Here is a 25,948-nt window from a genome sequence, read left to right as displayed (position 1 = left end):
ACATGGTCACACCATCACCTTTTCCACAAATCACTGAAACTCTTGGTGAGTATCTCTTTCATATGTTTGCAAACACAAAGAATAAAATAGAGTCTCTAGTGCAAAATTAAACCCATCAAAAAGCTGTGAGATACTTGTTTAAATTTTTTTTAGAATCAGTGTAATACAAGTCAGTTGTTTAAAAAACTGGTGTAGTAGCTCAGAATGTACAGAAACATGCAATCACATTCTATGTTTTCTATAATTACCTAAGGAGTGCAAAACTCTTCTTTCTGCTTGTCTCTGTACAGCTAGAAAAGCAAAGCATAAGAAAAAAAAGCCAAGTTTTGTTTTTATTGTTCCAGGAGCTGTTTTAATTATGCTGTGTGACCTGGCCTGCATTCCCCCACAGATGTTGGCTCTGTAACTTATTACAATTGAGCGGCTACATCTTTTCCTTTGAATAGGAGACTGGATACACCACAAGTTGCCTTATTATAAAGAAATTAGAGATTGTTTTTTATACAGGGATTGCAGAATCCAATGCAATATAACATCCTTCACCCATTTTGTATGCCTACAAGTATTTGAAAAATAGATACATTTCTCAGCATATCCAAATTATGAAAAGGCAGAGAACATGCACGTGGTCAACAGTTGTTCTTCTAGGGTATCCAAGTAAATCTAAGCTGATGTATCCTAATTTTAAAGAATTTATCATTTAAGAACCCAAAATAAATCTGCTACAAACATGAGTTTCGTGTCCTGAATTGATTAATCTAAGATTGTTGGACTAGACATGTTTACAGGTAGCCTCTAAGCAAGGGGTCTACCAATAGCATGAATGAATAGTTGTTTCATGTTTCATTCTTAAATTGTCCAAGTAATAGCAGACGTTTACCTTTGGGTAGGGTTTCTGGGAGAGTGACATGGCTACTGAGACACACTTCAAGGGTGCTTGTACAAGAGATCAAAAGAAAATTTAAGAAAGTGAAATTCCTGGTTAAGTTTTGCGTGTTAACTCAAATGAATCAGTGAGAAGATGTGCATGTTTAAACACATGGGGACAATTGAAGTGTTTGTAAGTATCTTATCTAACTAGACTAAATACAGTTGACCTTACAATAGAGTAGGCTTATAAAGTAGTTCGTACCTCCTTCTTAAATTAAAGCCCCATGCTAGGAAAGCCTCTCCCAATAGCCAATGAGTAAAGTTGGCTCAGGCACATTTTGGGAAACTTTATTTACAGTAAAATGTATGTGTTCTCATCCATGTTTTGTCTCCTTCTGATGGAGCCTCTGGCACAGAAATTACTATGCCTGACTACATTCATTGATTTTTGTTGTGGTAGAGAATAGAGAGATAGGCTTCTATATTCAGATGAGCTGTTGAGAAAATTACTAGTTAATTTGGAAATAGGCTGAGGAAGGCTCTGGAAAGAGACTGGTGAAAGGAGTTTTTTGTTTGTGTTATTAATTGATTAAAAACATAATTCACTGACCCAAGAGAGTTGTTTCAAAGTTTTCTTAAAGTTGCTTTGTCTGAATTTTGGGTAGCTCAAGACTGATTGTGAAAGAGGTGTTAAGTGTGTGAAAGCAACAATTAAAAAAGTAATAGTGTTGAATAAACTATGAATGTAAGAGCCAAAGTGCCTAAAAATGAATATTAGCTAAACCAAAAAGTTAAATAAGTGCATGTTATTCTATATTATTCTATGAGAAGCTTTGAAATAGCCAGAAAAGTAACTGCATCAACAGGGGGGTGTTCAACAGGATCATGGTCTGCGTTAAGATACTTTGTGAGCGCACCAAGTTAGTTTTTGCTTGAGGATTAACCAATTGAATAATATTTCCTTAGGACTTGGTCAATTTATGGAGCACAAACCTCACCAATTGAGAAGATATCAAGGTCTCAACCAATCATACAGTTATGCAGTCATATACACTGGCCAACCAAGAAAGGGGGAGAGTGAAAAGTTTATTTAAGCGTTCACTCTACATCCCATTGTAATAAATCCCTATAACCAAAGGAGAGAGAAATCTAAATACTGTTTAAGCCTTTCTAAAAATCCCAGTGGTGGTGGTGGACATCCCTATTTGTTTAAAGGGACCCTCACCCTCTAGAACCCCTTACGGCAGAGGTCTCCAAACTTTTTAATGCCGCGCCCCCCCAGGTGAAAAATAAAAATCATTGGCCCCCCTCTTAGAATTTTTCACAATTATTTTATAAACTTGGCAATGTTTAAATGTGTCTAAACCTACTTAAACATTTCAGTTAAGTACTGTTACCTTTTTAAAACTGCAATAACATGCTTCTGCTTAAAACAAAGGCCTGTTATCTGTATAATATTTATTTTGGCCAGAGTCTGGGGACCCCCCTGGGATCACTTCAGGCCCCCATAGGGGGGCCCGCCCCCCAGTTTGAAGACCTCTGCCTTACGGCATGCTCCACCCTTTGTTCCTCACCCACAATATCTTGTGTATCCTGGCTGGCTCCACACTACAGACCAGGAGACCTCTTTATTTTCTGGGGGAGAGATCTCTATCTAAAATTGCCTGCAGGTGCAGGTATCCTGCAGCTTATAGTATTTATTAATGGATCCTCTGGCAAGATTAAAAATGAAGGTGGAATGGGAACAGTATCCTAGTTTTTTGCCCTGAGCTGTGCCTTCAGGGCAGCACTTTCTGCAATTCAAAATTATTACTTTTCAACCCTCCCTAAACATACTTGAGGAAATTATTATGTTCCCCAAAATATTCCAGGACTGGAGTTAAAATAGTAAATAAGCCTCCTGGAATATTTGTGGGGAGGGGGAGTTGCTCTTTCCTCAAGTATTTTAGGACTGTAGTTAGAATAGTGAATTTGACCTTCCACCACTCCCACTGTTTCCCTGAGGGCACAATTCAAGGCAAAAAACTAGAAACACGAATGAGTGATGTCAATGGAGTGTTAGTGGATTCCTGCATCCATAGGTCTACATGTTTTTGCCATATGTAATTGCTCGTAAACTCAGATGGCTTTCTTCGGGATCAGAAATGTCTAGTAAGAGAAACTATTCATGTAAATCTGAACCCTACTTGTGTAGTGAGTCAATTTTGTGACTCAAACTCATTCACACTATTTTTCTTATAGTGTTTCCTCAGTGATTAGTCTGCAACTTCAAAAAGTACACATGCAGTATATTTATTAGTAATTATGTAGCTCTAGCAGGAAAGGGTGTGGTAGAACACCTTTACATTTGGATAAAAACAAGTGGTCAGTATTTGAGTGGGAGAAAACTTCAGAATCGCATAGAACTATTTTTTGTCAAATTCACGCATATTTGTCATGTCTTTGTGGCCTCTTAGTGTCTCAGAGGTGGGCAGACCCTACAGTCACACTCTGAAGGAAAGAAATGAAAGGCAGTGTATTAGACCAAGGATATAAACTTTGTTCTTCTCTATCTAGGTATTTTAAGACAGTTTTACCTCATCTACCTAACTTCGTCAAGGAAGTGTGCCCGCCATAGACCTGTGCACCCTCTGCGTCATGCCGGTGTGTGCTCAAAAGATGCTTCTTGAGCATTTTTCATATCATGCAATACGTCACATAACATCAAAATAAAAACACATAAGCTGTATCATTTCTCTGAAGCAGTGGACCGAATATATACAATTATTATATGATGTGGATCCTGTGTAATTGGTAACAGCTTCAATAACATCAATGAGCTTGAGGTCAAATAAACCCAGAGGAGCCCTTGTAGAGTAGAGCAACCAACTAGTAGATCAATCTGAAGGCCCGCACCTGGGATATGCAGTCCTGAGGACTTGCTATTTGCATCAGAAATGGCCATTGGACTTCCTCTTTCAGCCACAACATTGCCAAAACCCCTGCAAAAGTTAAACCTAAATGAACAAATTTGAGTAATCTAATGGCCCAATAAAGCAAGGGTTGGCAAGGCACTGAGTAACCTGAGTTTGGCAGGTGCCCCTGGTCCAAATGAGCTGCCAGGGCACTACTAAATTCTAACTCCCATTTGTGGATATCAACATTAACCACAGTCTTCACAGACTTTTGCCTCACCAGCACTGTCCCGACTAGCTGGAGAGGTGCATCTTGATCTCTATACATAAGAAAGGAGGCAGACAGTCTCCGGGAAACTCTTGAATGACAGCTTTGCTGGACACAGAAGGATGTTCTGTGCCCGTCTAATAAATGGGTAGTTGGAAGTTTGGACTAAGGAGAAACAGCTGCTCCAATGATTCCAAACCAGTTTTCAAAGAAACTAACTTTGAGGATAATGTGTTAGCTTTGACCTGTTTAATTATTGAAGCCTCATCTCCAAAATCTCTTCCATTGTATGCAGCTTTTATCAACTTAATGAATGCATTAGATAACATCCCAAGAGGCAGGCTGTGGGTAAAGCTAATAAGATGGCTAAGTCCACCTCCGTTACTAAAGACTATTGAGTCACTTTTTATTGAGACGTGGGTAAAGATCAAGTTAGCATCATATTGGGCCACATCGAAAAAGATCAACACCAACAAAGGATTAAAACAAGGCTGTATTCTTGTACCCTTTTATTCATCTATACATGGCAAATACGGAAAGCAGTCTGGACATTCCCAGGACTTGCACCCCACGTTTAGCCAGAGGAAAAATACAAATCCTCCAATATGCAGGTGACATATTCTTACTGGATTGCATTAGAATGGGCTTCCATTAAGATGCTGCTGGTATGGACTCAAGAATAGAAAACTAACAAAGAATGTAGATTATGTGATCAAGTGGATGAGTCATTGATCCATGTGACAGATCTGTGAAACACTAAACCTTCTGCTGCAGTTCTGCTTACCAATGATGTTCAGAGTACTAAATATGAGATCCTGCAAGGCTCCGGTTCTTTGCTACTTAAAGGAGAAATCTTGCCAGGTATCAGGTCGGTTCCTAAAATTCATGAAAGCAGCTGCAGATGAACTGCAACAGGCAACCTGAGTGGTCCGCTTGGCAGGCCTGACTCTTAATACACCCTGTCCCTTTTTCCCAGTGTCCATCAAAGGTATTGTCATTTAAATTTTAGGTGGCCTTATGAGCGAAAAAGTAGAAGTTCAGTCTTGAGCCCTTTTTAAGCTCTTCAAGACTTAACTTGCAGTATGCACCGTGGGTAAGCTCTCTTGACTGGCATAAACTAAGAGGTAGAAAACAATCAGCCTAAAAAAAAACACGGGGGAGCCTTCCCCGCATGTTGCCTCATAGATGCTTCACGCTCTAGGACCTCGGGGAATAAGGGAAAGGTCAAAATTAGGAAGTTCTTAGGAGTAATATATTTTTTTAATAATTAAAGATCATTTTGGGACCTTTGCAGAACGACAGATGAACTAATCCTGTGTCAGGGTTGATCTTGCTCTTAAGGAAGCTATTGGAAAATGGGAGGGGGGTACAAATGCATGTGCTGCTTTTTTGTAATGATTTTAATTAATCAAACAATAATAACATTTACTCACATCACCCAACATGAACATGACTTCAGATCACGAGACCATCAGTCTCCTGGGCCTTCGTGCTATTTTGTCATCCACCTTCTTGTGCCCAAAAGAAGATTTACATGTTTTTTGCTTCCCCTCTAGCCTTCCCTTCCTAAATATGTATCTTTTAAATATGTCATTATCATCAGAGATGATTAATGTGCACAGAATAATGGATTTAGACAAACTAATTTGAAAATAACAAAGCAAATCTCAGAAATGAGAGAATGAAAGAGAGTGATCGGAGATAAATGGGAGAAAAGGGGATTCCTAATATTCCTTTTAGGATTCCTACATTAAACAGGTAGTGTATGTTAGGGTAGGCAATGTAATTCTAGGTTCTAAGAAGTAAATGGTCATAGTCCATTGATAGTTGTTAATTATTGTAAGTGTTCCAGGGAATGTTATGATTCAAACCCTCTTTGTGACAGTATAATTTGCTGATCCAATGTTGCTCCTTCTCAAATACCACTCTTTTTGGCTGTTTGACATTACTGTCCAATTGTTAAAACACCACCAATGTCATGCAATTGGCAAAGAGTGGGAAAACCTGTTTAACACTTATGCCACAGATGTACCATCCAACAATAGTTTCAGCCCAATTGAAAGAGGCGGTCATTGGGCTGTATTTCTCAGAATACTGCAATATTCTGTGGAGGCTTTGAACTATCAGATAAACAAAATGGACATTCAGATTAGTTTGATGAATTCCCTGGCCATATTCATCTCAGGGATAAATGAGAACATTGCCAATCTCAAAAGCTTGATTAAAAGAGCATAAGCAGACCTGCAAGGGATACGGCGAGGCTGCAACTGCTCACCTGTACTGAACAAATTGGTGGCTCTCCCAGACACAATGTCTCAGCTTAATGGTGAGTTAAGAGTCAACTGGGCCCAATTCCCTGGGAGACCTGACTGGCTACAGAACAAGGTCTTCTATCCCTTCTAAAGTGGTAGGTGCGTAATCAGGAGCTTCAGAGATAGTTACAACTGCAACTGAAGAGCCTCAGGTCACAGCAACATGTTTAAAATGGCCACAGGATATAGTATCCCCAGAGGGGTGGGCCTACAGTCTGCAAATATTTGTGGCACAAAATATTAGTACAGAAAGTGAGCCCAACATGACAGGGGCAAAAGAAAAAAAAATCAACAAAGTTAAAAGGAGAAAAGGACGCAACAAAAAATCTTGCTTGAGTAAATCTCCAGGACAGATCACAAATTTGGCCAGAGAATGTCCCGAACCCCTCCAACACAAGAGCTTCAAACCAGAATGGGGTTGGCTAGCAGGAGCACCAAATATGACCAGAAAGCTGCGGTGACAAGGAGAATATAATATTCTGCAGGATAACAACTCATTACGAATTTGTTCATGGAATATTAACAGTTTTGTCAGCAAACTGGATGATCCACAGGCTATGTGGTATTCATGCTGTTTCCCTGGGGCATTATTACATTAGACCTGGGCATTGGAAACTGTGCCATTGGTGGGCTTCACAATTATATTTTATTCCAGCAACTGAAGCTCTAAAACACAGACACCGTAATCTATTGATCTATTTATCAATAACTACTAAAATGGAGGGCAAAGAACTTGAGGGCAAAGAGGTAAGACTGCATCTTGTGAATTAGCCCTGAAAACATCTGCTGGTCTCCCTGTCACCATTGTAGTAGTAAATATTTACATATACCCCAGCAAAAAAGCAAGATGGGGGTCTCAGCATCCCTGATTGAAAAGCTTATGAACTGAAATGTGAGCGAGGCAATATCCCTTTCATAGTCTCGATGATTTCAATATGTGTCTGACGGTAGCGTCACAATTAAATGAAATTTTTGATAGCCCAAGAGCAACACTGAGGCAAAAAAGCACTAAGAAAACCTGACACTGCAAACAAATGACAAGAAACACCAGCTATTATTAGGGATCAGGAGCATCTTAGGCTTAGGGTACTGAATGGTTGCTTCACCGGTGACAAATCCCTAGGGATGTCATATCACTCTAAAGCAGGTGCATCTCTGATAGATTCTACCCTGCTGTGATTACCTCTAATGTAACAAGTAAAATACTTTGCCTTGGAGAAAAAATTGACAGTGACCACCGTCAACAGGTGATAGTTCTAAAAATCTCCCTAGGAGTACACAAGCCTGCAGTTGAGTGAGATACAACATCTTACACAATCAATAACAAGAGGATTAAATATATGCCTCCCTCCCTGCTATTCCTTATCCGGGGTGCCAATGAAATACTTAATACGGCTAATTCATTGCAGGTTCCCTTGATGAACTGTGAACGTTTTACAACTGATTTTGCTGGTCTCTTATGCAACAGCAGTAGCCGCTTGACGAAAAGGCCATGGGCATATTGATCTCCCTTTTAGCACTCCGAGAAAGAATCACCAATTCAGGAAGATAACAAGATGAGTTAACCAACTTTGGGTGGCATTGAGGAGGGCCCCAAGCAATCCGATCCTATCGCATGACCTAAGGAAAGCAAAAAAAGATTTTAAAAAGTGGAAATGGGAGCTCTTGAGAGCTAGGAGTGATGTTTTCTGAGCACAATTGCTAAACAACATAAAGAGAAATAAGTCTGCTGGATTGTGACAGACAGTGAACAGCATCAACAATCCTTTGCCCAGAGTGGCAAGCTCTAACATCTCCGTAGCCACCTGGGCCTGCTTTCTAGCTGCAGATTTTAGTTCAATGGTCACAGCATACTCAAAGAGAACCTCACAGTGACTTATAGAACTGTCAGAAGACTCTCTCAAGCAAAAGCTACATCCTGTGTCCTATGCATGCACTGTGGTTTGGGACAAAGGAAGTGAATGGCCAAATTGGGATGAGGAGCAACACTAATGGGCAAACAGTGCTACAGACCTAAGCACAATCATGACAACAATGTTAGTAAACACTAAGTAGAGATCTAAATCATGCTATATCCCAAATGGCCAGATAGAACCCAAATTACTAATTTGTGTGCAAAACATCAAAAAGCCAATTTCCAAAGGGCGCCAAGCCCAAACGATTTGCACCAGGAATCTTTAAGGAGCACCATCTTGCTGGGATAAGAAATTAGAACCACTCTACAATATTGTCGTAAGTAATGACTGGGGCCTGCCTCATGAAATGGCTCAGTGATCTCACCAATATTCAAATGGGGTGATAGAGGCAAGCCTGAGAACTATTGCCTAGTGGCACTGATATACAACAAAGCAAAATACTTTGCAGGAACCATTCTGGAGGAATTACAGACTTGAGCAGAGGAAAAACATACAATCCCACTAAACCAGACTGGTTTCACCAAACAAACAGGGTCGATAACCAACATCATGGCTCTCTCCCTGCTGAGTGACTTCACAGTGTCTTACAAGTAGCCTGTCCATCTATGTTTTATCGAGTATAAATCCTCATTTGACAGGGTAAAACACAGCAAATTATGGGCAAAACTTGTGGCTTGGAATATGCCCAGCAGCCTTCTAAGGGCACTACAAATGTTACACACAAACACGTTGGTTAGGATTAAACTGGCAATTGGCTCCCACCTCTCCAGAATTATACCAACAACTAAAGGACCAAAACAGGGCTGTGTGTGGGCTTGAATCTTCTTAACCTGTTCCTCTCCGATCTTCCTCCCTTATTAAATGAAGTCAACAGTCATGCGCCAAAAAGGGAGGAATTTTGATATCAAACATGCTGTATGCAGATGACTTTGTTCTCTCAACGCGACATTGGAATACACAAATAAAAATGGGTTGACCATAAATATGAAAAAAACAAATTCTCCAACATTTCAAGACAAAAAATCTGAACAACTACAACTGGCACTTGGAAAGTGAAAATGTGGAACCAGCGAATGTGTATACACATCTTTGAGTAGTATTTAATTCTAATGGGAGGTTTGCAGCTCAAACAGAAGAAATAAAAAAGAAAGGCAAAGCACTTGCGGTCAGACTCAGCTTGCTGCACAAGAAGACCAAGAGCTCTTCTCTGTCCAATTCTGAAGGTGGCAAAAGCCAAAGTTCTTCCTACATTGGATTATGGAAGCAAGGCTCTGATGGGCTGGGACAGCACTGTATAGGAAAACACAGTCAAGAAAATCTTAAAGTCTATTTTCCTCATGCTGGTTTACACATCCCCAACACAAATTAGGTTAGAGTTCTGCCTGGTAAAACAATCTTTGGACAGGCAGTCGTTTTTTGTGAATTGCTGCTAAAGCCTTAAACTCACAAACTAGGGCTCCTTAGGCCACCACCTTTGGCTGGAAATACAGGACAGAGAGCTTTCCCACAAAAGTCATTCATTACCCTTAGACTCTCAGCCACATCGGCCTTAAATCTGAGCTGTAGTGAGCTGAAAAGAATAACAAAACTAAACACCAAAGCACTGTCTCTTCTGGAATACAAGCAGTCTTTGGCAAGGAGGGGCCACAGATCGTTCACCATCAGCAATTATCCCCTCAAGGATACTTAGCAACACCTTATAGTAATGATACCAAGGAGTAGTTTCCAAAATTCAGACTGGAAATACTGTCTGTAGCAAAACATTATCCACCTCGAAGAATAAAGAAAAGGATTGAACTCTGCAGGCTCTGTGGACTAGCGCCAGAGGCTATTATTCATGTGCTGTGTCTCTGTGAAGCCACTCTGAATAATCGCCAGAAAATCCTACGCAAAGAATTCATCAAGAGAGGGATAAGATCATGCTGAGAGGCAGCTGGTGTTTGTTTCAATCCTATGGACTTAAGAATAAATTGTGCACTGGTAAAATTTCTTATGATAGTGGAGAAAAAGGTCCTGACCGTAGAATGCAAAGAAGCAGAGGGGATCAGTGAGCAGGCTGCCGCCCAGTTATTGGGGCACCATTGGCATGATTAAAGGGGTGATATGCAGGTGCTTTACAAAGCTTAGGCACTTTGGCACTTTCATTTTGTGATGACTAATTGACGATTATATGACGGAACACCGAATTAAAAACAACTACTAACCTTAACAACGAGGTCGGAACACCGACCTCGTCCTTACTACTAATGATTTTACCACGAATGCCTTAACAACGATATTTCGTTGTAAAGGCATTCCTGATAAAATCATTAGCAATAGGCACCATTCACCCTACATCCCTCACCCCACCCCCCAACCCCACCCCAAAACCTAAAACCCCCTGACCCCCCACCCACTCCCCAAAACCAAAAACTCCCCACCCCCCAACCCCACCCCAAAACCTAAAACCCCCTGACCCCCTCCCCAAAACCAAAAACGCCCCACCCCCCCCAACCCCACCCCAAAACCTAAAACCCCCTAACCCCCCACCCCCTCCCCAAAACCAAAAACGCCCCACCCCCCCAACCCCACCCCAAAACCTAAAACCCCCTAACCCTCCACCCCCTCCCCAAACCAAAAACGCCCCACCCCCCCAACCCCACCCCAAAACCTAAAACCACCTGACCCCCCACCCCCTCCCCCTCCCCAAAACCAAAAACGCCCCACCCCCCAACCCCACCCCAAAACCTAAACCCACCACTTACCTTCGCCAACTCCCTTCTTTGTACCTTAACCACGCATGTTCGTTGTTCAGAACATACGTAGTTAAGGCACAAAAATACGAAGTCGTGGTTGAAAAAAGCGTTGTTACGCTTTCGTTAACCACGACTTTCGTAATAAAAAAGTCGTAAAAAGTTTGTTTCCCCTAATTGACATGTACTTTGTTAGGAGTTGGATGGAACATATTGCACAGGAACAAAAACTCCTCTTGTAGACTGTCATTAATGTACATCAAATCAATCTCCTTCGCACAGTATGCCTCTTTTACTGGTAGAGAGTGCTAGTGACTTTATTCTATTACTTTGAAGATTTAATCTGCATAGTCCTAGTAGACCATCCCCATCATTTATCCCTCACACTTATGTTTTAGGCAAATAGCCAGGAAGTCATGTTATAGTAACTACAGATTTTTCTTGGCTTTTATTCCGTGCAGAGACTTGGACTACTTTGTTCGATAATACATGAACTCTTACCTGGACATCTGCACATTGTTCATTAATGGAAGTTTTTAACTAACAATGAGTAAATGCTAGATTATACAACTTTTACTTTTTGCAATGATTTTAACTGACTACGCAAATACACGTTAAACTTAAAAGCATTTTGTTGTGTGTCCTTTTGCTTTAAAGTGTTCTGCCATTTTTGTACTGTTCCTCTTACATCGTCCTTTACTGGAGCTTTCGCTTGACCTTACTTCCAGTCATTCCGATGTACCTTAGTCCACAAGGGCAGACAAACATGTATACTGTATTGAAATGCAATTAGTGTGTCTCATTATAGTCCATGAAGTATACAGAGTGAAATGTATTGTTTTTACAGGGCTTGCTGGGTGACAAATGCTGCAGTGTCCGCATGCGTAAAGGTCCACTATATTGGGGAGACCCCACTGACTATCTACAGTTTTTCTGTCTGATTTAGCTTTGCTGTCCCTTGTATGCAAATGTGCATCTCTCAGATTCCTTGCTTGTTTATGTGAAAACATATTTTTTTTCTATGCTAGACACCCTGGGCCTGATTCACAAAGGTACACTAAGGGGGTCATTCTGACCCTGGCGGTCGGTGACCGCCAGGGTCACCGACCACGGGAGCACCGCCAACAGGCTGGCGGTGCTCCGTCGAGCATTCTGACCGCGCCGGTTCAGCCGCGGTCAGAAACGGAAAGTCGGCGGTCTCCCGCCGACTTTCCGCTGCTCGGGAGAATCCTCCCGCCATGGGGATTCTGACACCCCCTACCGCCATCTGACCCGCCAGGAACAAGATGGCGTAGGGGGTGCCGCGGGGCCCCTGGGGGCCCCTGCAGTGCCCAATGGCATGGGCACTGCAGGGGCCCCCGTAAGAGGGCCCCACAAAGTATTTCAGTGTCTGCAAAGCAGACACTGAAATACGCGACGGGTGCAACTGCACCCGTCGCACCTTCCCACTACGCCGGCTCCATTCGGAGCCGGCGTCCTCGTGGGAAGGTAGATTTGCCCTGGGCTGGCGGGCGGCCTTTTGGCGGCCGCCCGCCAGCCCAGGGCAAATCTCAAAATACCCTCAGCGGTCTTGCGACCGCGGAGCGGTATTTTGTCGGGGGAAGACTGGCGGGCGGCCTCCGCCACCCGCTAGTCTCAGAATCACCCCCTAAGACCTGAAGTCTAAGTTAAGACCTGAAGTGTAACTTTAGGCCTGAAGTCTTAGTTAGACCAAAAGTGTAACTTTAGACCTGAAGTCTAAATTTAGACCCGAAGACTGAGTAAGCCCTTCTCTGATTCAGTTTCAGTTTGAAAAACTTTATTCAATTAAAAATAAATGACTCAGTCTTTCTTCCATTTGATGGTAGTAATATTAATAATATTGATGAAAAAGAGGATAATTTTAAATACTCAATTTAGTTAGTGTTTGATGTTATTCTTGGCAGATATTCTATTACAATGTCAGTTTTTCCTAAAGAATGCAATCTCTTGAAAGCGTATGACCATTGCTCCTCTATAATAGTAAAATAAAGCAAAATTGATTGCTGACTTCAAAGACACTACAGTGTTCCCAGTGCATATTAAATATTAAATGGATATATCTACTTCATGGACACAAAATCAACAAGACCTTCTCCCTCAACTGTAATGACTAAGCAGGCAGCACAACATACCCTGGTACACAGGTACCATATTCAGAGACTGTTTGGGATGCAGGCAGACCATGCTCCTGCAGCATCCACAACAGGATAATCAGCAAGCATCTAAGAGTAGGAGTTGAAAAGACAGCAATACTCACCACCTGATCACTGAGGCACACAGTGCCTGCAAGCTGCTAGTCCATGCTATTTTGCACCACCCACTCACAGAAACACACAGTGAAAGGTCTTGGAGTGACCCTCGGATCACAGGTCAACATGGACATCAAGACCTCCTTCTACCAAGTGTAAATCCGCAGGAGACTCTTTGTTTGTCCAAAGGCATCTATTGGTCTTGTGCTCTCACATAGTGATTGCAAAATGCCCACCACCTTGGCCCTTCTAATTTCTTGCTTCACAAGCTGCAAAACATACACAACCATGCAACAAGAAACTCCTGCAAGTGCAACCATGAGATCAGATCAGCCAGGTCTTGTGCGTTTTGCCATGGTTACCTATTGCAAGAAGAATCTCCTTCTGGGTCCAAAATATCACCTTGAAACTTTAGATGGAGTAGGGCCAACCATCCTTCCTTTAAAAAAAATGTTCACATAGTTCACGCCAGAAAAAGGCTCCATCCAAAAATATCTTTCCCAAATGAAATACCAGTGAACCAAAAGGTGCTTCTGAAGACTCAATTTTCCCTACCCAAGCAACAAATCAGAAATGCACCCCTTGTTCAGGTAAGGAACCTAACCAGATGCCCCACATCTTAATACATTAGTTACTGATATCAGTCAAAGAACTTATCTCATTACACCTGGGATCCTCAACAAGAACACTGAAAGAAAGAAAGTAATTTCTGATTAATCAATATATATGACATACTCCAGATACTTTAGTAGTACATACCACTGGAAAATGAGGGCATTTCATATACAGTCTCATACATCCCACCCCTCCATCATACACAAATGCATCATAAAACACATTGATGTTTTTCTCACCACTGTGCAATGATGACCCTGGGCAACCTCGCTACAAGCCCCAACCACATGTAAATGATATGTTATACTTTACAGTTCTAAGCAATGCAACTGGAGCAACTCTCGAGTTCTTTCCAAACAATATGCCTACTAATGTATAGACTGCACAGTCCAACTTTCGTCGTACTCACATACACCTGCTCCAGAGTGCTTTCGAGGATCCAGAAACAGAGATATGATGCAATATTACTGTATCATGTAAATGTAAAGACAATTACAATCATACATTAGGCTCAAAAGTTATTTGTTATTTGTGTTATTATTGTGATATAATATAGTTTTTGTGCTTGGTTACAGTTTCGCTTAATTTGCATGATGACTGTCCTATCATTGAGAAGTACACAATTGTAAACAAAAGCAAGATAACAGCCAATCTTAGATTAGATTCAATTAATTCCACATTGTACTACATTTCTTTAGGTAAAATTACAGGCCATACTGAATATCCTTTCTTCCACAAAGTTTGCAGTCACTGGGCACTTGCCATGAATAAGATGGTAGCTGTGAGAGTTAAGTACTAGTGAAAAGTGACAAATGAGTAAAGAACTGTTGACTGACAGTGAGAGGCTCTTTAAAATATCTGGAAAATATTGTGATTAAACAGATCCCTTCACTGTATGTGTCAGAATATAACACTCATAACTTCATTGATATACCTGATCAGAATACACTCAAAGCTCTGGGTCTTCTTCACTAAGCTATTTGTGCATGTAAGCTGTACTTTCTTGGGCTAAAGGCTTGACTTAAGAAGCTCACTTTCAACAAAAAGTGACAAAATATGAATTTAAACTTGTGAAGAGAGGAATGTTCTGTTATATTATGTTAGAAGCATTTATAGAGCATGTTAAACCTGAGGGCATCAAAGCGCTGGCAGAGACCAGCTAGAACAACAGCAACACTCATTCAGGATCGTACTAAGTAAAGAGCCACGTTTGTAGTTGTTTTTTAAAAGTAGGGAAGGTATCTGTCTCTGCAATGTGGGATGGCAAAGTGTTCCAAAACTTGGCCGGACCCACAGAAAAAACCCTTCCACCCCATCTAACGTTCTGAAAAGTGAGAGTTCCTCACGAGAGACATAGGGCCTGATTCCGACCCTGGCGGTCATGGACCGCCAGGGCCGGGGTTGGAGGAAGCACCGCCAACAGGCTGGCGGTGCTTCCGTGGGTATTCTGACCGCGGCGGTACAGAAACGGGAAACCGGCGGTGTCCCGCCGGTTTCCCGCTGCCTCAGGGAATCCTCCACGGCGGCGCTGCTTGCAGCGCCGCCATGGGGATTCCGACCCCCTTACCGCCATCCTGTTCCTGGCGGTTTTCCCCGCCAGGAACAGGATGGTGGTAACAGGTGTCGTGCGGCCCCTGGGGGCCCCACATTGTTTTTCAGTGTCTGCATAGCAGACACTGAAAATTGCGACGGGTGCAACTGCACCTGTCGCACCCTTTCCACTCCGCCGGCTCCATTTGGAGCCGGCATCCTCGTGGAAGGGGGTTTTCCGCTGGGCGGGCGGGCGGCCTTCTGGCGGTCGCCCGTCAGCCCAGCGGGAAACTCAGAATGACCGCCGAGGTCTTTTGACCGCGGTACGGTCTTCTGGCGGTTCCCGCTTGGTGGGCGGCTCCCGCCGCCCGCCAAGATTAGAATCACCCCCATAGTTTCCCTAAGATGTAATATAATGCATGAGTAAATCATGTGCCAAGAGGGAGCCTAGGGTTATTCATAAACTTTGCACTGACACATTGCCACCCTGGAGATTATCAGAGATTGGAGTGAATACATTTTCAGAGCAGTAATGGGATGAAAATATCTTATATTTAATAGTGGTGCATGGCAAAGGATTTTTGTTCAAGGGAAAAAAAAATTCCATTGACAAGTAGTTCCACTAACATGAAGGTATTCTCACATGAATGGCTATACAGTATCTACAGTTATGCATATCGAGCTGCCTTTGTAGTTCACAAAACCCTTCCAGAAGTACTCCTAGACACCTGTAGCAGTTGCAGATTTTCAAGAGTACTCTGAGACACCATTTGAGATCTGTTTCAGGGTCTCTGCTTCTGAGGTTTGAGTTTTTCAGGTATATTTCTCTTTACTGGCTCCCCTTCAGTACTTGGGTTAAAGCATGGAGCATGGCCTGCTGTTGCAGTCTCTTGTTCTCAGTCTGTATCAGAATGTTGAGAATGCACTCCTCTGAGGAGAAAAGCTACAGTCAAGGGACTGGTCTGCAAACTCCCCAGTCTGAGTAAAACGTGTCTTAATAAACAGGTTGCAAAGTTCTGACAACTGCATACATGAGAGGCTGGCACAAGCAGAGTTAGAGAAAGGCCTCAATGCACTACTTGGGTATTTTAATAGCAATCAGCATAACACTAAACAGTGTGTTTGGTTAGCTGTGCTCTGAACTACAGGGCTAAAAGGTATTACTTCTATACATGAGTGTTAATCAAAGTCAACAACAGACCATATGTGCATACATAGTAGTTTTCCATCATTCGCCATTATCTTGAAGTAAGAAGAAAAGCATTTTGCTTCTGTGTCCTGTTTTATCTGCATGTGGTATAGCTGGTTTAGGGGATAAGGAGTAGATATAATACAGTCCAAGGCCTATGGGAGATGAGAAGATTTATGAGAGATGAGTGAAACTGGTGGCTGGCACAACCAGGAGCATCTGCACAAACATATTCCAAAGTTGGAAGGAGGGAGGAAGATTGAGCTGTGCTTTGTTTTGCAACGAAGCAGTGGATAAGATTGGGTAACATTGTAACCTCAACATATCCATTATGGAAATCTAAAACATGATACATATGTATACACTTATATGTAATACAATGATATATAAAATTAACATGAAATCAAAATCTTACAAAAGACTACAGTAAGGCAGATGGGGATAGTAGGTCTGTTTTCGTTTTTTTCACCTTATTGCACTGGGGCCGTTCCCTATGTTGCCTGTGCTGTGACTTGTGCATTTAAATTTGAGCATGTAAGTAATTTTCCCCAGATGTTTTGGTGCACTTCTGCTGCATGGTGTCTTTCTTCCCCTGGGTTTCTCATGGCTCTGTGAATCTGTGACAGTGCTTTGGATTGCATTGTTGTCATAGTTGTGTTTGGAAGTGCAGTTTTGTGTGTCAACTCTACCTTATCATGCTCTTTCGTCCTTGATGTATGATGTGTCTCACTTTCTGCTCATTTTTCTCATGTTTTCTTGACCATGCCTTATGGAACCAGTATTCGACCCTGGCTTTATGGTCATGTTTGACTTAATGCCTTGTGGTGTAAGTTAATTTCTGCCCCTGGCTTCCTGAAGTGTTTACTTCAGTTGAATGTGCCATTTCAGTGGGTATCTCGCCCCATTCCCACAGCTCATGGTTTTCCATGGTACTACACAGGGATCTGCTAGTGACTGGTTTGGATATTTCTTTGGGTTTTCCCTGTGGTGTCTACTTGCCCGCATAATCGTGTGTGTAAGCATGCCACTGAATAGGTCATGTGGGCTGTAAACATTGTTCATGATCTGCAGTTTGCCATTCGGGTCCATCCTAGCTTCCTGGTTTTCCTTAAAGTCCAGCCCTAGTTTGTTTCGTGGGATTCAGGTGGGTCCTGTGCTTCACTCCTTGACTTCTCTCCAGCGATCCAGCTGTTAATTGCTAGCTCCTATTCCCTAAGTTATTTTTCTGTTCTTGTTTCTGCATGTTTTAGCTTGATGTCATGTCTGGTGGTTGCGCCCTGGATCTTGCTTGGGTCGTCTCTGCTGAGGGGTGGGTCCCTTTGTTGGGCTCTGGGCTTCAGCCTAGAGGACCCTAGTTCTTCCTCTTTACAGGGCTGGACTGGCCATAAGGGGCCCAGGAAATGCTGTATGAAATTTCCACCAGGTTGAGCTAACTTTGCCCTCCCGTTATTCTGGAGTTGACTACGTTGTCTTGGTATATTTGCTGGTTCCCTTTTTTCTAGCCCTTTGCTTTAGATAGCTGACTATCAACATGCACTTCTGTGTCTTTCTTCCTGTGGGTTTCTCGTGTGTTTGTGGTTCTGTGTCTGAGCTTTAAATATCATTGCAGGATGTTCAAACATGCCCCTTCCAAATAGCTATTTATTATGGGCTTCTAAACCCATTTTGTGTTTACGTAACCTGTTACTGAATCGCAAAATGTGTTTAATATATAACAAATAGCCATTTTGTGGTCATAAAGATTTTGGGTATCACATGTTTTGTGACTTCAAAATAGCTTTTTACTTCAGGCCCACAGACTTGTCAGGGTAAATGAATGGAGGAATCATTAGCTCACCAGCCTGGGAAATAAACCTGAGGGCAACATGCACTTTCCTCGAAGATAAAAACATAGTTGACCTTCCAAATTCTCCTTCTGATGATTAAAGACAGTTACTCAATACACCACGGGCTGGTCTTAAATACATTTCCTGGCCTGCGTTTATATTTCAGTCCACTACTGCCTCCTTTCTTTCCAGACCCATAAAATTCCTGTTTGGAAAGACATGCTCTGTTCCTCAGTGTGGAGGCGCTCCTTCAGTTTATTTTGACTAGATGTTAGGTCTGGGACGAGTCATTTATTTCACCTCGTTGCTGTCTTTGCATTGCTGTTTTCTCATCTCTCTGGTCCATTTGGTTAGTTTGAGGTCCTTTAGTCCTGGGTCAATCGATGCCTGTGTTTGCCTTTCTCTCTGTTCTTTTTGACCTTTAGTGTCTGGTGTCATTCTGATGTGGCCTTCTTGAGGACCTAATTCCTGCCATTTTTGCTTTGGGTGGTTGATCCATTACGTTCTGTCTGGGTGTTTCTGTCCTTTGGTGGCATGGTGGAGGGCAGTGGTGCTTGTCACATCCTTTTAAAGTTAGGTCTATATGTATTCCAGGGGTTGGAAATTACTCACCGTTTTCAAGGATGAGGTTCACCCTATTAGAGGAGGACGTAACAAAGATATCTAGTAAGTAACTAGGACATTTCTTGGTGAATCTTAAGTGCCTCCATAGTACTCGCTCCATACCATTTAACTAACAAAGTTGTGCTTTTAGCATCTAGCAATAGGCGCAACTAATAATCACTCACTATGAACAGCAAATACACAATACCTCGTTTTAAAACATAGGTGCAGAATAAAAGAAGTTTACCGCATGTATTAAATATAGGATTTTTCTGCTAAGTGAATAATAGCTAATTGTGGTACAAAACTATTTACTCCTGGAGAAGGACAGGACCTGCAAATGGCAGTCTTAAAATTGTGTTCCTGTGATTTAGTGCGGAAAAAAACTAATAAATGTTACATAACACGTTGCATGGTATCAGCTGAATGTACAAAATGTCCCTTTTTAAATTAAGCATTTTTATTTTACTGTTTATTATGTTTTGTATCGATTTCCATGTATTATATAATGTCATAGGTTTCACTATAATTAAACAGAACGTGGCATTTAAATTGTTTTTATCTTCATAATATACTGCGATCTCTAGGCAGTATAACTCGACCCACAGCGCTGCATAATTTGCTTCTGCTTGTTTTGTTGGATGATTCCATGGGCCATGTTTATACAGTGTAAATAAACACTGACCTTCTAGAATAACCTCCCCTTCTCGAAGCCTTGCAATAAATAAAATACTAGAATTCGAAACTAATCTTTACTTTTTTGCATTTCACTTTGATTACTTGTCTTGCTGCCCAAAGGAAACTCGTTGATAAATATATTATAAATCAAAGTTTTAAAATGTGAACTTGACATTTCAGTAAATCACAACTATTAGTAGCCTGTACGTTTTGCTACTGTTGCTCTTACTGTTTTCAGCAGTAATATTACACAATTCAGAAACATTCCTGAAATGTGATTTTTATTACTGACCCTGTTCCCATAATATATATGTTTATTTGCACATTTGAAGAATTTGTCAATTTCTTTTAGACTCCTTCTGGGCACAGACTGCAGTACTGATCTGTCTTTGGTATCTGTCATCATCTATACTCGTGCCAACAGGAAAGCACAGAGACTGGGCATAACTGTCCTGCACAACACACAAAAGCCCTCATTTGAAGTTGCATGGATTACTCCCCTTTACACCCTCCAACAAGAGTTAATGGTACCAGGGTATTGTTAATTCGAGGGAGGGCTGTTCAATGGTGGAACCCGGAGGTTCCACTAAATAATGAGAAACTACCAGGGTATCAAGTAATTCAGGATACAAATGCTCCACCCCGTCCCCCGTAATGCCTTGTTTCCCTTATAGTTTTACCCAGAGATTTCAGCTGCTGCCAGCTGCCAAATTACCTGGGTGAAAGTTAACAGATCTGTAGTGTTCTAGTGGATCCCCTGACGTCAGTGGCAGTTCAGATATTTGTACACTTTGTGATATTTTGGGAGAGGAATCTGTGGGATATGCAAATTTATATCCAATTCAACGCTGCTTCTCTGGTAGATATTGCTTTATGGACTTTTATATAACGGGATCCGACTCAAGGAGGCTTTGGTACTCTGGATATCTAGCTAATAAATTTACACAGAGTAAATGTAATACAGTAAATCATTCACCAAGGTATGGAGTTAGAGATATTTCAGTGCAGGCATTTTTCAGAGAATAATTCAGAATCAAGAGCCCGATTTAAACAACTGTAATACGAATGCACCACTGCGATTTTCTATAGAATACAGGATCAAAGCCAAACTAGATTTGACGGGTGGAAGTATAGTGTAAGAACGTAGCAGAGGAAGTATTAGGGGCCCTATAGAATTAGTTTCTGAAGGTGGCCAATACTTTAAAAAGAGAGGATGGTTGGGAATGGAGCATTTTCGAAAGAATAATACCCTCACTTTGAGGTCATGATGGGGTTCAAAAGAGATGCCACAATGGGTTATTAGTGAGTGGCGCATCACCCTGAATGGGGATTGTAGGAGGCTGGCCTGGTTTGTAGTGGGTACCTAAGGTACTTACACCTTATACCAGGTCCAGTATCCCTTATTTGTGAAATGTAGACAGTGTCTAGAAGCCAGGCTCTCTAAGGGTAGTGTGGATGAGCAGCCAAGGCCTAACTAGGAGACATGCAAAGCTCATGCAATACCACTGTAGTCACACAGTACTCAAACACATGAAAGAAAATACGCATTGTTACAAAAATAAAGGTACTTTATTTTGGTGACACAATACCAAAAATACCATAGGAGATAAGTAATACACAAATTATATACACTAGTATGCAGAAATAGCTGTAAAAACAGTTAAAAAACAGTGCAAATAATGAAAATCACAAGAGTTAGAAATGAGCCTGGGGGACACAAACCATATACTAAGAAAGTGGAATGCAAAAGTAGGTTTCCCACCTAGCCAAGGTAGTGTGTAGAGAGGCACTGGCATTATTAGAAAACACCAAAGGTATGTAATAGAACCCACCCCATAGCCTAGGAAAGCAGGAGAAAATCACAGTGATGTTCCTAGAACACACATGAACACGAGAAATAAGATAATGCAAGAACCAGAAAAGACTGCAAGACACCAACAATAGATTCCTGGACCTGAAGACCTGTGAAAGAAGAAGACCAAGTCCAAGAAGCACTGAAGAGTCCAGGGAGAACAGGAGCCCCTGCTAACCCAGATGAAGGTGCAAAAGAGGAACCACCGGTGAGGAACAACAGTCAGTATTGCACCCACGAAGACAGATGCGGGTTCCTGGTTGGTGCAGAAGATGTCCCACGCTGGGTGGATGAATGCAGTCTGGTTTGCGACGCTGGATTCCACCAACAAGCCTTTGCACACCCAAAGCTCGCGGTTAGCAGAAAATGAAGCTGCTCAGGACCAAGAGCGACCTGGTGGACTCCACCCAGGAGGGAGTCACAGAGGGGCCTCTCAGAAACTCAGAGAGCCCTCAGAAGAGCAGGCAGCGCACACAGGAATCCCACAGCACAGGAGCAAAGGAGGTGCAAAAGGAGGCCCATGCAGCACTACACAAAGGGATCCCACGCCTCCGGAAAACAACTCAGGAAGCTATGCATCACAGGATGGAGTGCAGCGGGGCCGGAACTGCAAGGTGCATGAAAAACTGTGGAAGGATGCCAACAAGCCTTGGCAACTGCACAAAAATACGGTGCACAGGGGTACTGTTTTGTGTGAGGAGGCAAGCTCTTATCTCCACCAAAGTTGGACAGCTGGACGTCAGGACCCTCGGGAACACTTCAGTCCACACCCGTGTTGCTGGATCCACGCTCTTCTTCAAGAGAGGGGACCCACTCTATCGGTCGTTGCTGCAGAGGGGTGCCTGCTGAAGTAGGGAAGTGACTTCTTCACTTCAAGGGAGATTCCTTCGTTCTTCTGGTGCTGCCTGAAGACAGGCAGTCCTCAGACAAAGCACGACCTGGAAACAGTCGCAGTTGCTGGCAGGACCTGAAGATACAATGTTGCAGAAGTTGTCTTTGCTTCTTTGTTGCAGTTTGTAGAGTTCCTGGAGGGTCCAGATGCAGTTTCTTCAGTAAGAAGGTGGAGTAAATGATGCAGAGGGTTCCTGCTGGAGTGTTGCAAACTGAATCTGAACCACCCAAGAGAGAGACCTTTAAATAGCCCTGAAAGGGACATTGGTCAGCTACACAGGTAAGCACATATCACGGGAGGGCTCTGATGTCACCTGCTGGCACTCGCCACTCTGATGTTCCCAGAGGTCCCTGCCACTTGGAAACCAAGATGGCGAAACCCAGGGGCAATCTGGAGGAGCTCTGAGCACCACCCCCTGGGTGGTGATGGGCAAGGGAGTGATCACTCCCCTTTCCTATGTCCAGTTTCATGCCAGAACAGTGACTGGGGGTCCCTGAACCAGTGTAGACTGGATTATGCAAGGAGGGCACTATCTGTACCCTTCAAAGCATTTCCAGAGGCTCAAAGAGGCTACCACTCCCATGCCTGTAACACCTATTTCCAAAGGGAGAGTGTGTAACACCCCTCTTCCAAAGGAAATCCTTTGTTCTGTCTTCCTGTGCTCGAGCTGCTTGAGCAACAGGAGGGCAGAAACCTGTCTGTGAGGAGGCAGAAGCTGGGGCTGCCTGGAAAACCTCAGAAGGCTCTAATGGCAATAATGGGGGTTATCTAAGGAGCCCCCAGACTGCATGGAATCATACAACCAATGCTTGCAAAAGTCTGGGGTATGATTCCAACGTGTTGGATACCAAACATGGCCATACTCGGAGTTACCATTGTGAAGCTGGACATAGGTGGTGACCTATGTCCAGTGCACGTGCAAAATGGCGTTCACGCACTCACAAAGACCAGAAAAATGGTCCTGGAAGTCATGGGGGCTCCTCTGCTAGTGCAGGGGTGCCCTCACACACAGGTACTCTGCACCCTGCCTTCAAGGCTGGAAGGCCTACAATAGTGGTGACGTATAAGTGACCTGGTGCAGTGTAAATGAGAGTGAAAGGGTGTATGCACCATTTCACACAGGCTGCAATGGTAGGCCGGTAGAATCCTTTGCATGGGCTCCCTATGGGTGGCAAAAGAAATGCGGAAGCCCATAGGGATCCCCTGGAACCCCAATGCCTTGGGTACCTAGGTACCATATACTAGGGACTTATAAGGGGGCACCAGTATGCCAATTGTGGGTGGAATACTGGAGTACCAGTATCCTATAACCATAATTTAAGGGAGAGAGCGTAACTACTGTGGTCCTGATTAGCAGGATCCCAGTAGACACAGTCAAACACACTGATAAACAGTCCAAAAGTGGGGGTAACCATGCTAGAAAGATGCTACTTTCCTACAGGGATTCCCTCATGTAAGTACTGAAGAGCAAACAGCAGACCCTGGCATAAAGTACTCCACTGAGCAGGTGGCTTTATGGCATATGACAGGTGTCAGTACCAATTCAACTATTGATGCTAGGTTCATATCTCAAGGACGTGGGCACCCAATGAGGTAAGTAGAGTGTAAAAATATAAGGGTCAGATGTAGCAAAACGCCAATTTGCGACTTGCAAATTGCGAGTCCCTGCGACTCGCAATTTGCAACTCGCAAATTGGTCTGCAGAACGGTGTCTCAGACACCGTCTGCGAGTCGCTATGGGGTCGCAATGACCCACCTCATTAATATTAATGAGGTGGGTCGCAAATTGCGGCCCCATAGCGAGTCTAGGCACTCGCAAACATGGAGGCCTGCTGTAGTCAGCAGACCTCCATGTTCGTGACTGCTTTTAAATAAAGCAGTTTTTTTTTTTCAAGTGTAGCCCATTTTCCTTAAAGGAAAACGAGCTGCACTTAAAAAAAAAAACGAAACCTTTAGTTTCGGTATTTTTTCAGGGCAGGGAGTGGTCCCTTGGACCACTCCCTGCCCTGAAAAAATATTTGTGGGTCCATTCACAAAGTGGAAGGGGTCCCATGGGGACCCCTTCCAATTTGCGAGTGCGTTACCATCCACTTCAAGTGGATGGTAACTGCGACTCCATTTGCGACCGCATATGCGGTCACAAATGGAATTGCATTCCACTCCGAATCGCAAATAGGAAGGGAACACCCCTTCCTATTTGCGATTCTGAAATGCATATTGCGAGGCGCAAACCCTTTGCTATATCTGGCCCTAAATTGCCACGCCCTTTAATGAACTGATTTCTAAAGAGCAATATATATTTTTGCACTCAGTATTTCTATTGTGTGAATTTATGTTGGTACATGCATATACTCCAGCTAAAAAAGCCTGAATGTTGTTATTACAATTACCCTTAAAACAAAAATTAAAATCGGCACATTCTAATTTGAAGCATGTATGTGTCAGTAATGAGTCCCACCTGGTGCATATCTTCGGACTATGGCACAGTGTGGCATGAACTCAAGAGACACAAAATCCATCTGCCCTATACTCATACATATACATGTGTAAATGTATTCTCACACTTTGTAGTAACTTTATTACTTTCGGCATTTAACCATTTCCAACTTTCAATTTACTACAAAGTTTTGACTTGCATGTCCACATCCCCTGAAACCGGGAAGGTGGGTCCAAATTTATGAGTGTAAAGTTGCTACTAGTAACTAGTAGCATGTAGGCAAACATCTCTTCTATAAGGAAAGAGAGCTCTTTGTGGTAAAGTACAGGGAAAGTAAAACAGTTTATTAAATTTTAAACAAATGTAATAAAAGCATTTTAAAGTTAAATAAATAAAATTAACCGTACTATTATATTAAAAGTGTATTAGAAAGTGAATAAATTTACTTCTATTTAATTAATGTATAATTATTTTAACTATTTACATAGAAACCCACATACAGTAAATATATATTTGTAATATGTATCCACGTTCTAAAGTTATGTACAGAGTTAATTTTAATTAATTTATTTTTTACAGAAAATATTACATTTGTTTTAAAATGTTAAAAAGTGTATTTGAACTATGTAGCACAGAGATATGTATTTGTTAATTATATAAACCAAATAACTTTAAATAAATTGTATACATACTTTTTTAAAAGTTCAAATGAGGTAATTCATTTTAACATTTTTTTCCCATTGGTTTTAATTTTCACTCCCTGCCTTCGTTATTGTCTAAGGAGGGGTGCTGCAGTTCCCATGGTTTGCCATTCATAGTACTGGACTTACTCAAAGACTGAGCTGGAGGTATATACATGTATTTTGGAACCTTTAGAGCAGTATTAACTTTTGAAGTGCATTTTGTGAACAGCTATGGGCAATACATTAGTTTTGCACATTGCATCTTTGATGCCATTAAAGGCCATCTGTTGTTTCTCGTCCCACCCAAAATTACTCTTCTTCTTATGGGTGGGTGTTGGCCTTACCTAAACCACTTCTGAAACCTCCTGTAATCCCTCCGTA

General features: G+C 42.3%; 1 protein-coding gene across 2 annotated transcripts in view; it reads left to right on the top strand.

Annotated features, from left to right (window-relative positions):
• Nucleotides 1-25,948, top strand: part of PRIMA1 (proline rich membrane anchor 1) — a 558,838-nt gene that overhangs the window by 438,238 nt on the left and 94,652 nt on the right. The window contains exon 5 of one of the 2 annotated variants that reach the window (XM_069208229.1): nt 345-695. The exons of the other annotated variant lie outside the window; for it this stretch is intronic. Within the exon in view, the coding sequence (XP_069064330.1) occupies nt 345-369 (25 nt within the window). The 3' untranslated portion in view covers nt 370-695. Of the gene's footprint in view, nt 1-344; nt 696-25,948 lie in introns of those variants that run through there. 2 annotated transcript variants of the gene reach the window in all.

This window comes from Pleurodeles waltl, chromosome 9 (genome assembly GCF_031143425.1).
Source record: "Pleurodeles waltl isolate 20211129_DDA chromosome 9, aPleWal1.hap1.20221129, whole genome shotgun sequence".
NCBI lineage: Eukaryota > Metazoa > Chordata > Amphibia > Caudata > Salamandridae > Pleurodeles > Pleurodeles waltl.
This window is presented reverse-complemented; position numbering and strand designations above follow the sequence as displayed.